Source organism: Lissotriton vulgaris, chromosome 11 (assembly GCF_964263255.1).
Source record: "Lissotriton vulgaris chromosome 11, aLisVul1.2, whole genome shotgun sequence".
Lineage (NCBI taxonomy): Eukaryota > Metazoa > Chordata > Amphibia > Caudata > Salamandridae > Lissotriton > Lissotriton vulgaris.
Genome location: NC_141699.1, coordinates 942,292,495 through 942,307,232, shown reverse-complemented (window position 1 = coordinate 942,307,232; position 14,738 = coordinate 942,292,495). Strand labels below are relative to the sequence as shown.

Below are 14,738 nucleotides of genomic sequence, written 5' to 3'. Positions count from 1 at the left end.
ATTTCGGCCTTTGCGATTCACAAAAGGCTTGATACATATGGCCCTTTGAGGACTATTCAGACGCTGGGCCAAAGAAACGACAAAACAATTGTCAGTCAATCAAATCTTTGTGTCATCAATCAGCAAAAATTATTATTATAGGTATATTTAGTATTTGTTAACATTTCTAGGGTGAGCCTCATATCTAGCAAAGTGAAGTCTGGAAATGTCAGTTTTACTAATTAATGCGCTTTAGACTGAATACGTTACCTGGGATGGGAGCAAGGCACAGTTTACACCACGAAAATCTTTGCAGGGTACTTTCTTTTTCATTTCAAAGTATTTTATTACATTTTATACATACAGTTATCATCGCTTTACCATTACAGGGTAACAGCCCAAACTGGCTGCCCTTGTCAAGGGTACAGGTAAGGGGTATATATGTTTGGCTGTCCCCCTTTCCACTGTCTTGCTAGAAGAATAAGAGTGGATTAAAGGGGAAAAAAAGAGAGAAAAGAGGAGATAGTCTACAAGAAGATTTCTTCTGTAACTTCACAATCTCAGAACCTTCTGTTGTGCACACATAAGTAATTAGGGCAACTGAGGTGTACACCAGTTGTATACAATTATATAAAACATTTTATGAATAGAATTTTGCAGATACTAAAATCATTGTATTACTTTTTTAATATGTTTAATGGGCTACTGCCACGCTACTGTTAGTCAAGCCGAAAAGGAACAATTTAAATCACATATATAAGTATGTATTACCTTTTAATATAAACATTTCAATATTCTCAAAACATATCTGTCTGAAATATAATAATGCAGGAAAGGCATATCTTTTTAAAAATAGGAATTTACTTCTTTTTACGCAAGTAATAATCAACGAAGGCTTTTCAAATAGTCCATCTGTTTTAGAAAATATATGATAATAAGGCATCCAATTGATATTTTTTACAGCTATATATTGGAATTATTGAAAGTACACCTTTTGGTCACTTTTGACACTTTGGGAAACGCCACGGAGGAAATCTCAAAGACTGGGCGCCATTACTAACACTTCTAATGGTGTAAAAGACACGCTTGTTGTGGCTATACATCGCTTCGCAAAACAATCTTCGCGTTTCTTCATCGACCTCCGCAGAGATGATTCTCCTCAGAATTGGCGGGAAGTGCTCTGCAGTCTGTGCGCTACCACAGCTAAGTAACTGTATATATATAAATATCTCGTACTAGTACTTCAAAGCCACGTCTGCCCCGCAGAAGGCTCAGTACAAAATGGTGTAACACAGTATACATATATAATTTAAACAGTGATATAAAAGGCTGTACAATTAAATTTACACAGTGCTCGAACGTGCGTCCTCTACGGTTAAAACACGCTAAGGGTCGGGTAACACAGCTCCAGTTCGTCAGTCAATGTTTCAGCAGGCGTAGCTCTGTTGAGAAAAACAAAACTTTTCTTTGAGTAAACTGTTCGCAATTAAAAGACCTTTACATTTATAAAAAGTTTGTGGCAGATTTAAAAGCCCCTTGCGCCTCCTTGCGCCGCCATTGCGTCACTTTTTTTGACGCAACGGCGACGCAAACAATGCAGTCAATTTACAATGTGACGCATTATACCTGCATTCCCACGCAAAAAAGCCATGTAGATCTGATGCAGTCAAATTTACAACATTTCACTATGTCACTCTACGCCTTCACTGCTTCAAAATCCCTACGCCTGCTCAGACCAGGCAAAAGGAATGACGCAGGGCTTTTTGTGGTTCACCTACCTGTTGTCGCACATTGCTGGAGTTGCGGCACTTTCTTGAGCAACTCAGGCAATGCGTCACTTTTGTGCCAACAGATGCATCAGTATCTGGTGCATCCGTTAATCCTTGCGCCATGGAGCACTTTATTGTAAATACAGCGCATCCATGGTAGGGGCAAGGACATTTAGCACAGGCGCAAGGAAACTGATGCATCCATGCAGATGCGTCAGTTCCTTGTAAATCTGTCCCTATGTGTGGAAGAATTGCAGAAACTATCGTGAAATGATCTTGTAACAAGAAGATGCAATAAGAGAAGCTTTTTAGACGCACCTTTTACAAAACAACATTAGATATACAAAATGGATGGATGATGGGTGGAAGGATCAATGGATAGATGAATGCATGGATGGATGTACTTAGATAGATGGGTAGACAAAGGCAGAGGTGAGTGAGTGGATGGATGAATGGAGGTACTTAGATACATGGGTTGGCAAAGGCAGAAGTGAGAGGATGGATGGATGGGTGGATGGATGGAGGTGCTTAGATACATGGGTAGACAAAGACAGAAGTGCGGATGGATGGGTGGAAGGATGGATGTTAGGGTGAGTGAATGGGTTGGATGAGTGGATGGATGGATGGAAGTATAGTTGAATGGATGGCTGGATGGATGGATGGACGGATGGATGGATGCATGGATAGATGTTTGGGTGAGTAGATGGATGGCTGAACAGAGTGGATGGATGGATGGGGGAAGGAGGACTGTTCGAATGCAAAGGGGTGGATGCAAAGTCAATGCCATGAATATTTTAGTCACAGGTTACAACAGCTAGAACACAATTAGACAAGCCCAATCTAAAATGGGACGTATAGCCCCCTATATACTGAACATGTAATTTATGTGTAAGGCTGATAGGGTTTCATTGCAAATAGAACTTTGTAAATATGTAGAGATGCTAAAACATCCAGGTGTCTTGCTTCACCCCCAACCTCATAGGTGCCAACACCCAACTGTATCTACCGCCTCCTTCGTAAAGTTAGCAGACAAGACGTCTATGACTGGAGCAAACCTGGATCATTAACGACAATGTCAAAAAGAATGGCAGAGGGCTCCAGAGTTTGCTATAGATGTCACATGTACGTAACACAAAACATTAACATTTTCTATGTTCGTCAAATTTATAAATAGATTTTAAATTCTCTCTGGCAACTGTTGTTCATAATCGGCATGTGGTAAAATAATAATGCATGATATTCTAAGAATTGCAATTGGATATTTTGATGTGTGTGGAGCAGCCCAGCCTTTGCTGGGCTGCAAAATCCAGGTCCAGTTGCCTGGGACTATGTTGACCACCCATGAGCCTTTCTTTTACCGGGGGGGGGGGGTCTTCAGTAGCCTCTGGAGTGGGGTCCCTGGCTGCCCTACCTCCCGGAACCTTGGGGGGATTCATATCTGCAACCCTTCTGAAGCAAACAAGACTTGATTGACATAATTGAGGGTGAGTTGAGACACATCAAGAAAGTTCTGTCTGTTGGATAGCATTTCTTATGTAAAGAATAGAATGTTTTAAACGTCCCTGAGCTTCACTCAGAGATTTAGCTAAATGAATTTAGCAACAGAAAAGCCTACTGCACTTTCTCTTTCATATACAGGTGTAGAGTTGCGTTCAAGATGGAAGTTAAACAGAAATTTTGTGTCTAACTTATCTAACCAATGTTATTCTCTTTTAACCATCAAGAGAAGAGATATGGTAGGGTAAGACCTTTCATACCAGAATACCTGAGTACTAATGCTGGCTTCGCCCATTGAGGACAACCGGGTGATCTTGTATAAATTCTGTAATCATTCTGTGCCTCAGTTCTCTTACTTTTCAAAACTCAGAGTGATCAGAAACCTGCTGCAGTGTTAAGTAGCATCAAGCATTAAGCACTAAGGGCCCAATTCTGATGGGGTTAGGAAGGCATTCCCACCTAGGGATCGATTAAGATGCAGTTAGAAACATAGGCTCCCATAGAAGTCAACTTGAGTCCAACCAATTCGTATCTGGAAGCATCCGGATGCATCATACTCGGTCGGTCGAACTCTCCCTATCCGAGTCGGTCGGAAACCATTTCCAAACCAATTCGATTGGGAAGATTTCCTAACTGCATCAGAATCAGGCACTATATGTTAAAGAGGTAATCTAGTTTTTGTTTTTTCTATATACGTATGTCCTCTCTCACTCTTTGTTTCACAGTTCATGAGGACAGATTTTGTGCAATTCACTAAAAGGCCTGGGGTAGCAGATGTGCAGTACACAACAGATGACCTTTACCTTCACTCACACATACTCACACATTCACACTTATGCACACTATCACATAAACACATTCTCACCTGCACACAGGCACACAACACACATTTAAAAGCATTTCCCCTTACCTCTGCTGACAGGGACGGTTATATTGCAGTTAATTGTACTCCATTTTGTATTGCACTAATAGTGAATAATATATTATTATTCACTGTTTAATCAAAGAAAATTGATCAAAAACAAGGAAATGGGAGTCCCGACTGATGTCCATAAAGACGAGCTGCCTATATTTTTCTGACACTGATTTTGCTACCTCTAAGGCCAGAGGTTGTAAATGCAGTGCCAAGGGTCGAAAGGGGCAAGCCAGGGTTTGCATGTGCAACCCCTGGTGACCCCTAAATGTCATCTATGATTTTGTGGTCAGATAAGAGCATATATCGTTCAGTTCTTAAATCACACACATACATTCGGGTTTATGAGATAATATGAACTCAAGATTGTCTATCGCCCTTAAGTTGTGTTCTTGTAGGCTCTTTACATGGTATAGCAAGGTCTACAGTCAATCTGCAATACTTTAAAACAGAAATTTTATATAATGCTAAAACCAAAGTCTGCTTACCTGTTGTGAATCCTGACATCCGCAGCAACTGCACAGTCCTCCGATGAAGGCATTGATTATTTGGACCAGGCACAAAATGAACTCAATTGCAGCAAGTCCCAGTAGAATGGAAAACAAGGTCACGTTCCATGTAACCACATTCTTTGGTTCAACACATTGAGACCAGGAGTCGTGGTCAGTCAGGTACCTGTTCAAAAATAAAAATAAAGTATGGAGCAAATTAATTCATGCAGTATTGATAAACACTTCATTAAGTTGAAATGCTGTCGGTACAGTTTTGTGCAAAAACAACAGTTGATGAACAGAATGCAGAACAATGTCATACATTCACCCCAGTACAGAGATCTGGGCCTAAATCCATCGTTTTTTGCTCACCATGCCCTTCCAGTTTGAACCCAGCCATATGTAAATCAGTCTTGACCCTGTGCCCCATGGGAAGAATCTAGCCCGAACTGCCAAGCCAGGTCCTCCCTGGACTGGAAGCAAGCATTGTAGGACCGGTTTTGGGCTTTCAGCCCTCATCAGTCAGGATTGCTTGATTTAAGTGGCATGGAGATGACAAATGCAAAAACAACAGTTGATAGACAGAATGCAGAACAATGTCATACATTCACCCCAGCAACATTCTGTCCATCATCTTGTGTGTGTTGCTGTTCGCCCTATGTGGGAAGGGTATGCTCAGACGTGGGTCCCATGCTCACTACGCCACTGGAGTCAAGCTATCTTGGCTGATGACGGCTGATAGCCAGAAACCGGTCCTAGATGCCTGATTCCGGTCCAGGGAAGACATGGCTTGGCAGTTTGGGCTGGACTGTTCCCATGAGGCACATGGTCAAGACTGATTTGCATATGGCCATGTCTGAACTGGGGTGGCGTGGTGAGCAAAATAATGATGGATTAAACCCAGACCTGTGACTGTGGGTGAATGTTTTGCCAATGTGCAACATTACGTCCATCTTCTTGTGTGTTTTGCTGTTCGCCCTATGTGGGAAGGGTATTCCCAGACATGGGTCCCGTGCCCACTACGCCACTGGAGGCAAGCTATCCTGGCTGATGACGGCTGATACTCAGAAATCGGTCCTAGGATGCTTGATTCCAGTCCAGGGAAGACATAGCTTGGCAGTTCGGGACGGACTGTTCCCATGAGGCACAGGGTTAAGACAGATTTGCATATGGCCTTGTCTGAACTGGGATGGCAGGGTTAGCAAAATAACAATGGATTTAACCCAGATCTGTGACTGGGGGTGAATATTTTGCCAATGTGCAACATTCCGTCCATCTTCTTGTGTGTTTTGCAGTACAGTTTTGTGGCACAATGATATCTTGGGTGGAAAAAGGAAAAATGATTCTATTGATAGATAGGAACAAGTATGATGGTGGAATGAAGTGTGATGGGGGAATATATGAACCACAATCATCCACTGATAAAACAGTAGACTAGAGATGCAACACATCTATGAAGGGAACTAACAGGCAAGTACAATTCTCCCAGATGGACACAACTGTGATAAGTTACTTTGTGGATAATATTGCATCTGCTAATGGAAAATATGGTTGATTGCATTCATACATAGTTCAATAAAAAGTTTTCACAGAAACTGATTAGAGACTGCATTTAATAAATTTAAAGCACATAAGTTAATTGTTGTCTAGAATTTTGTGTGTATTTTTTTATAAGATGATACTTGTGATTAAAATCTCTTCAGGAATTTATATAGGGTAAAATTTCAACTAAATACACATTTCCGGAGCTATTGTGAAACTTATATTGTATAAAAATGGCATATGATTTTGAATAAAAAAATAATGCAGTACTCCTAGGACACATTTATGTTGGGTGTTAGGTAGGAACCTCTGGCTGCTACAATGTTTTTATGCACTACCTCCATGTTTCTTTTCCATCAACAGTGCTTGCTCTACTTGCTTTGGGGGTATTAATCATGGTCAAACTATAAGAAGACGAAGAATTGAATTGATATTTCTTCTGCCAATACTCGCCTGAGTGTTTGCATGGGTACACGCATTGAGACATGGACTACGGCTCATATACCTCAAAGACACTTGTAGGGTAGGTAGTTAGGTGGTGTAGAGCAAGGGGCTCTTATTGCTTTGTGCTACTCTGTGGTTGATGTAAACAGAAATAGTGTAATCAGGCCGCCATATTACGCCACCTTGCATGCCAATGGTTCAGTAGGCAATGGTTTGGCTTTCAAAGGACTTGGAGTAAATGCAAGATGAAGGCAAATAGAAAAAATCAAGGTAAACATCAAAGCAAACAGGGATTCCCAATACAGGCTAAGATGAACGCTGAAATAGCTACGTGTTGGCGAAAATGAGAGGATGGGAGAAAGTTGAAGAAGTCTTTCAATGAAAGGATGGATGAAAAAAGACAACTCTGCTATATTTCGAGGAGCCGCAAAGAGAAGCAGTGGAAGAGTCTATTCATGATAAGTGGTACTACAAGAGTTTTCTTTAACTTAGGTAAGGTGGAAGGCAATCTCTAGAACTTCTCTTGCCTTTCTATATATTCTATCTCTACCTAGTTAGATTTAGCTTTACTTTACATATTAACTAACTGAATTCCACTATCCACGAAAGAGCTCATGAAGCCCTGTGGTGGTACCTGAAGGAACAATGTATTCTTAGAACTTTGTTGGTTGTTTGACGTGTTATGAATTGACCCAATAAGTTTGGTTTCTCGGTTTTGTAAGGTTGGTTGGAAAAAATGAAAAACAAAAGAATGAATAATAAAAAAAATTTTAAAAGATGATGGCACAGTTCTTTAACCTGTGTCCTTTGAATGCGGGAACACATCTCCGTTCATTTCTGGAAAAAGTTACTTAAATATTGTCAGTTTGAAGCTTAGCGTATCCAACCTGGATACCTACAAACTGTATTTAAAGATAGAAATACGTACCCTCCGTTGGTATTAATGAATTGATATGTCCACTCCCCTTGAGCATTCTGGCAATACGGGCCCTTAGCTAGGCCTACTGCAGAAATAATGACGCAGTACGCAGAGCCAGCCAGTCCAATCACAGCTGCCAGAATTGATGAAAACATCTGCCAACGAAAAACGAGGAAGGGGTCATTCCATTGCCATAAAATTGTACCAAAATTTGTCAAACCCAGAAATTCTTTACACGTAACATACCGCACAGCCTTTTCCACAGTTCTCATGACCACCGCATCCACAGCAATTTTCATGTTCCAGTCCAATAAATACTGAGGCTGGTAAGAGCATCTGTAATAAAAGATGGCGAGGTTAAGTTTCTAAAAACAATATGTTTTTATTTGCGTAAAGAGCTGGCCATTCCACAAGCATAAATATTATTATCAAACCAGCTAAACAAATGTGGGTCCATCTTTTTACCAAGGGGGCATCAAGAGAGGGCTAACTATAGGCCTCTGTCATCACTTCATTATCCTTTTTATTATCTACAGTACAGATACAGGGGAGTTCTGCAGCCCCATGATGTGCTCTAGTTATGCACTGCAGCCCATTCATGTGTATATTTCACTGTTGTAGGCAGAGGTAAGTAGCATGTTTTACTCGTTACCAATTCTGTGGGTTTGGCATTTTTATGGGAAGTCCCAGCAGGTTTTGTAGAAAACTGATTTTTGAATGCCATTATTTTGAGTAGCCATATTTTTGAACAGCAGGAGCGAGCATTGTCGAACTAAGCCAAAAGTCCGAAGCGTGAAATATCGACCGCGGCTGCAAACTCACTAATGGAGACGCGCCAAAATACAGAGGAGTGACAGAACTTCGGCACACACAAAAGGGGTGGCAATTTCAGACCGTCCTTTAACGCAGGACTGGTCTGCAGCATGAGTTGCTGCTCCAACTATCACAAGCACAAAAGTCTTCTCATCCAGATTGTATACGACAATGCGGCTCTGGAACAGTAAGGTACCCAGGTTGCCCTGAGGAAAACCCCGAACAATTGGACCGGGTTTGGAAACGCGTCGGCATTTCCAATGTGACTCGCTCTTCATTTCGCCAAGGGCAGGAAATAAAAGGGTGTCCCAGTTTGCTGGACAAATTAGATTAAAACAAGCCCATGGTGAAATTCAGTCCTAAAACATATAAAGAAATAAGTAGGCAGGACTGAAATACAACTGTTTCTGGCGTACCATCACATATAAGTTTCACAAAGATAGAATTGTATCGATTTGTTTATATGTATGAAATTGTATCAAATTATGTTTTGTTTTGCACAAAGTGTTTTTAATTTATGTCAGGATGTGTTAGAACCTCGCACATGGAATCAAAGAATGTAAATATGAAATTGGTTGAAAATAAGTGAAATGACACATGAGCTGTCTAATTAATTTGAAGCTCTAAGTTTGCTGGTAATTAAAAAACAGCACTAAACTCGAGACCAGGCGCCCTTGTATTATTTAAATTTACTGTGTCCTGCCTGGTAACGTAGGACAAACCCCCTGAATTTATACAATTATTTTGAGGGTAAGCAAATGAATTATGTCCCATTGTCCTTGCCAAATATAATCACAGAGTCATGCGTTTTAGCCAAGACAACACCCTGATATGTGAGAATGGAGATGGAAACTACAACCACCGATTTTAGTTTTCTTTCACGGCTTTACAATTTGAGCCTAACCAAACCCAAAAGCTTTCAAAATACACAACTAATATTTTGAAGAAAAATTGATGTATCATCAGATGCTTCCCTTCCTCCTGTTGTACTTCACGTATGATCAGCGGTATTAAAAACTATCCATAAAACTGCTAATAAATACATCATTCATACATATGGATAAAGTTTTTACATGCCAAGTTCTGGACTGATGGTGTTGGGAACAAGAATTATTACGGTATAGAAGCATTACAAATTCCAAAATGGCATGCTGTGTGCATTTCATGATGAAGTATCTTTTTTACCAGGCACATCAAACTCGCTATAGTCGGTGTGACGTTGACACCTGCCATGCACTTGTATCATGTACCCCTCTTCGGCCATTTTGTTTTCTCTCAAAACTATAGCCTTGGCAGTCCCGTCCATTAACTTGTCCTGCAAATTGGCAAACTTACCCAACATACAAGCATTGTTTATTTCAAAACCACTCTAATTATGGTTGGCAAGTACACAGTATAATTAATGTGTATGACGTTTGCCTCTTAAAACCACACCCTTTCCCAGCACGTCATTTTAGATGAAAGAAGAAACAGAATTTTCGTAGAGCAGCGAAACCATAATTTGCCCTTTCGATACACCCAGATGCTCATTGCAACATTCAGTTTATGCAAAAGGTTTCCAAGTATTCCCAGGTGTGGTCCCACACAGAAAGATTAACGCCTACGGAATAATTTTGTAGTGTTCAAAAATCTTCTTAATTCAACCTTTATTTTGTAGTGTTCTAAAATCTTCCTAATTCTTATTTTCTACAGTTAAGTCGAGTTTTCCTAGAAATTTTGAGGAAACAGTAATCCTGAACGCCCTGTAGAGAGTCGCAACAGTTAGGACTGTTACAGTTAAAAGTACAAAGTCCATCTTGCCATTTAAATGGGGTAGCTTACTTTTCCTAAGGGGCATTTCGGGTTAGGACACTTTATCCTACATCCTGGATTTTGCCCCTCGTGAGATGAAGTCTTGGTATTCTACCAGATGTTGTATTGTTTCTTCCTAACAGTTTACTCAGCTGTGACAATGTTGGTATTTGTGTACCTCGGAAACCCAATAAAATGTTCTAGATAAAAAAGAGGCCATTTAAAATAATAGGTTTGTCAAAATGGGATCGTTAATAAAGCTTTCATAACGTTCATAAATTTAAGGTCTTATTTTTAATTGCATTTAAAATGTATCTCAGACTGGCCTGCCTTTATGATTGAGATATTTTTTATAGTCTCCCATTGGGTAGGCTAAATTAGCATAACCAATCTGCTTGGGATAATTATGAGGCCTCTCGAGTTCTGTCGGGTAAATTACTACTCAGTTCCTGAAGGTTTTCAAACGACTCCCAATTAGCACCAGGAAAACAGTCATGCACACCCTGGTCACAGGCAGGCTAGACTAATGAAACAAATTCAATGCCAGGATAAAAAAAAAGCTCACCAGATGGCTGCAGACCATCCAGAAGGCCGCAGTCGGATGTATGACATTACACCGAATACTTTTACAATGCATACCTTTACGACGCATTTTTTACAATGCTACATCCATTACAACGCATGCCTTCACAACGAATTTTTAAAAACTACCTTTACAACGCATTCCATTACAATGCATACTACCTTTACAACGCCTACCATTACAACGCATACCATTACATTGCATGTATGGTAAGTATTGGATAGTGTAGGGGTAAAAATAACTATTCTAACTCCAGTGGGGTGCAACAGTAGGGTAAGTGTTGGATAGTGTAGGGGTAAAAATTACTATTCTAACTCCAGGGGGTGCAACAGTAGGGTAAGTGTTGGATAGTGTAGGGGTTAAAATTACTATTCTAACTCCAGGTGGTGCAACAGTAGGGTAAGTGTTGGATAGTGTAGGGGTAAAAATTACTATTCTAACTCCAGGGGGTGCAACAGTAGGGTAAGTGTTGGATAGTATAAGGATACTATGCGTTGTGTTGGTATGCGTTGTAATGGTATGCGTTGTAATGACTGTGTTGTAATGACATGTGTTGTAGTGGTATGCGTTGTAGTGTCATGCGTTGTAATGGTTGTGTTGTAATGGCATGCGATGTAATGGATGTTGCGTTTTAACAGTTTCGTTGTAATGGTAGTGCGTTGTAAAAGTTGCGTTGTAAAGGTTGTTTCCCCCGCAGTCAGAATCAATCTCAAACTCCCACGCTGCACTCCCATCACACCACACCTGGAAGAACTCCACTGGCTTCCCATATATAGACAAGTACAATTCAAACTCCTCACCCACACTTTCAAGGCACTACATAATGGAGGCCTTCATATCTCAACATTCTCATCTGCTTTCACAAACCTTCCAGACACCTCAGTTGGTCCGGACTCCTACTTGCACATATCGCAATTATACGGAAAACCAGACTCGGCAGTCGTGCCTTCTCCTAAAGTGTGGAATGTTCTGTCCCTGCACATAAGAGCCTCCTACTCACTTTTTGAATTCCGCAAAAGACCTGCCTTTTCAAGTAGTCCAAATAGGCTCTAGAGTTCATATGGTTGACTCACACCTGCTCAGTGCCAGAATACGCTCCCAGCTGACAATGCTCTCTGAAAATCATCCTAACATAAGATAATATAACTTAATTTTCCTTCGGCCATCCAAATTTAAATCTTCATTACGAGGTTCCCTTTAATTCAGAAGGGGCTTGCAACAGCAGTTGCCAACCTCAACCAAATTATGATATACACACGACCACTACTGAACTGTGGTGTTTCACCCCAAGATTTCTCCTGCTAAAGGCAGCCAAGATCTCTTGGTGAAACACTAGGAAAATACGGAACAACAGGCGGAATCAAACCCAGAATTACAACCAGTCGATCCTTCATTGGTCAAGGGATTCAGTTCAGAATCCCAATTAATTCCACACCTCAGAAGTTAAAGGCGTCCTTGTTATTGCTAACTCCTCGGCGGCAGAAAAAACACCCCCACAGTCGGGGCACTCTTAACCCGTTCGCTGCGGGGTGTTTTCCCCACGCTGTGGCCGCACCCGTTTTTAGAACGTTCAGCACAGCGGGGTAATCAGCCTCGCGTGAGAACGTTCCAACGGCCGTGACGAGCTCAGCTCGTCATGAGGGGAGCTCAACTGTACTCTATTATGAGCTGAGCTCGTCACCAGCATGGATGAGGCTAATGAGGCCTCTACCTGTAGAAAGAACTCCAATAGTTTATCCCTTTTAGAGTCAATGTGGTCCAGAGAAGAAGGTGGTCTGTTTTAGACTCAAGAAGCCACTGGCATGGTTATTGTTAAAGGTGCTATATGAAAAACACATACAAATAATACAAACCAAACCTTTCGACTCCAGGGACAAACTTTGAACACAATAGACTCCGGGTCCAAGCCCCACCAAGCACAATTCCCAGAACATTCTTTTGGAACTATAACATTTTAAGCCAATGTGTTTTTCCCAACTCAGGAGTTTGTACAAGAATTAAATTTTCTAATCAGAGGTCTCAGGCCAAAATGCAGTTATTAGCTAACTAATGTGCAAACTATATCAGTTCTCAAAAATAAATATTAATTGCACTCTTTACACCAAATCATGCAACCAGTGGCACTTCTATCGCGAAGCCAACAGCGTCTTCAACCCTTTACTCTGTAAGGTTCTATCACACATGCCAAGAGGCACGATTCAAGCTGGAGAATCCCTATTTTTATGCCAAAAATAATATTTTAGCGATATTCCTCTAAAATTACACCTGTTTTTTTTTATAAAAGACAATAGTGAAAATACATTTCCCGTATTTGTTTCAAAATCTCACACTTTCATGTTATAAAATATTGGCATGTGCGCCCTTTCTGGAAGTATGGCAAGAAATTAATTCATAATATCTCGGTCCGTTCCTAATGAAGTAACTACATCCACTTTTGTTTTGTCCAACCCTACCTTTCCCATATTATGTTACTCAAATGTATAACTACCATTGACTACAGACTATTACATGTGAAGTGCCCGGCGTATATTTTACAATTATTAAATAAATAAAACATGTGCCCCTGCATGGGATTACAGACGAAAAGGGGCAGAACAGAACTGACCTGCGAGGGTCAGGAAAAAAGACGCAAATCTAAACATTAGAATCGAACCGGAGTTTTTTTACATGAAAGGTAACAAGAAAAATACATCTCTTAAAAACATGACGGGTTTACTTACCAGCAGTCCTGCCCCGACAATCCCGTGGAAATACCAGACGTAAGTCGTGAGGTGGTTTTCGCTGGCAAACTTTGTCTCCCCATTTGGAAAATAAAGCAAAATATTCGCTACGATGCAGAGTAGCGCTAGTAAGAGCAGGTGGTAGCCGATGCAGCGAGCGCATTTTCCGAAACACATTTTCGTGATGTTCTAAAACTTCAGCCCTCGACCTTGAAGTACCTGCAGACCAGCCCCAGCCGTGTTTAATCTGTCTCTCTCTTCACTTCAGCTTCTTAAATAGAGGGCACTGAGTCACTGGGCGCAGGCATGTTTACCGTGCATTAATCACAACAGGCAAAGCTTAATGCAGTGGGTCGGACTGAGGTGGAAACATGCCAGGTGAGTAAGTCACAGCCTTACAAATCAAAGCACATGATTGGGGAAAGGGCTAAAATAGCTCGTTGGGCAGTTTCTATTTGCAATGGCCTCTGCTACGTCACCAGAAGCGTGACGAGCCTGTCAGAGTGAAACAATTGGCCTCTCTAATTTCGGAATGGGTTTCGTTGAAGCTGTTGCTAGAATAACGTATTGTGGCTGGGCGTGAGTTTAGAAGTGGGCCCTGGGGACAGGATTGAGAATTTCTGAATGTGCAATTTTGGGGAATATTGAGAGCTGTACAGACCTCTGACACCGAAATTGTGTGAAAAGGGCCGCTTTTATTGAAACAGTAGCACATCACAAATAAAAGCCCTTGGCCTGATGCCTTACAAAACTACAACCTCACTATACAAAATGTTACCTGTGTTAAACTACCCCACCCCTAAGGTTCCCTCAGACAACATTTTAAACCTGCAATTGAGTACCCCCTACTGTGACCTTTTAACCTTTCACCTTTGAACTTTAACCTTTCACCTTTTGAACTTTACCCTTTCACCTTTCAACTATAACCTTTACGACTATTAACCTGTAACTAACCTAACTTCCTAATGCACTGTAAAGATCCTACCTCGTGAACTTGTCTACCCGTTCCCTTTCAGCCTGGATTGCCTCTGTCAATAGCGAATAAACTTGGCTAAAACATGCCAACTTGACTGCCAACTGCCCCTGCACGTGCTTTAAGGTGACAGCCCCAAAACTATCATTTAGTCACCCTGTACACCTGTTCCAACGCAAAGCCAACCAAAAAACAATTTGCGAGCCGGAAAAATTCATTACGCCCAAAAGCGAAATTGGGGGAGGGGGGGGGGACCTCTGTTATGCATATGACCAGCCTCCGTGAATACCACAAAATGGTGGCT

At 41.1% G+C, this 14,738-nt stretch overlaps 1 protein-coding gene across 1 annotated transcript; it reads right to left on the bottom strand.

The window, feature by feature from the left end:
- Positions 1–300: 300 nt before the first annotated feature.
- On the bottom strand, positions 301–13,773 carry TM4SF1 (transmembrane 4 L six family member 1). The gene is made up of 5 exons (XM_086944093.1): positions 13,462–13,773; positions 7,801–7,890; positions 7,564–7,709; positions 4,647–4,833; positions 301–1,421 (listed from the first exon to the last, which is right to left on the bottom strand). Exons 1-5 carry the CDS (start codon positions 13,636–13,638, stop codon positions 1,407–1,409), a joined length of 615 nt encoding a protein of 204 aa, XP_086800219.1. The 5' UTR covers positions 13,639–13,773; the 3' UTR covers positions 301–1,406.
- Positions 13,774–14,738: the final 965 nt, after the last annotated feature.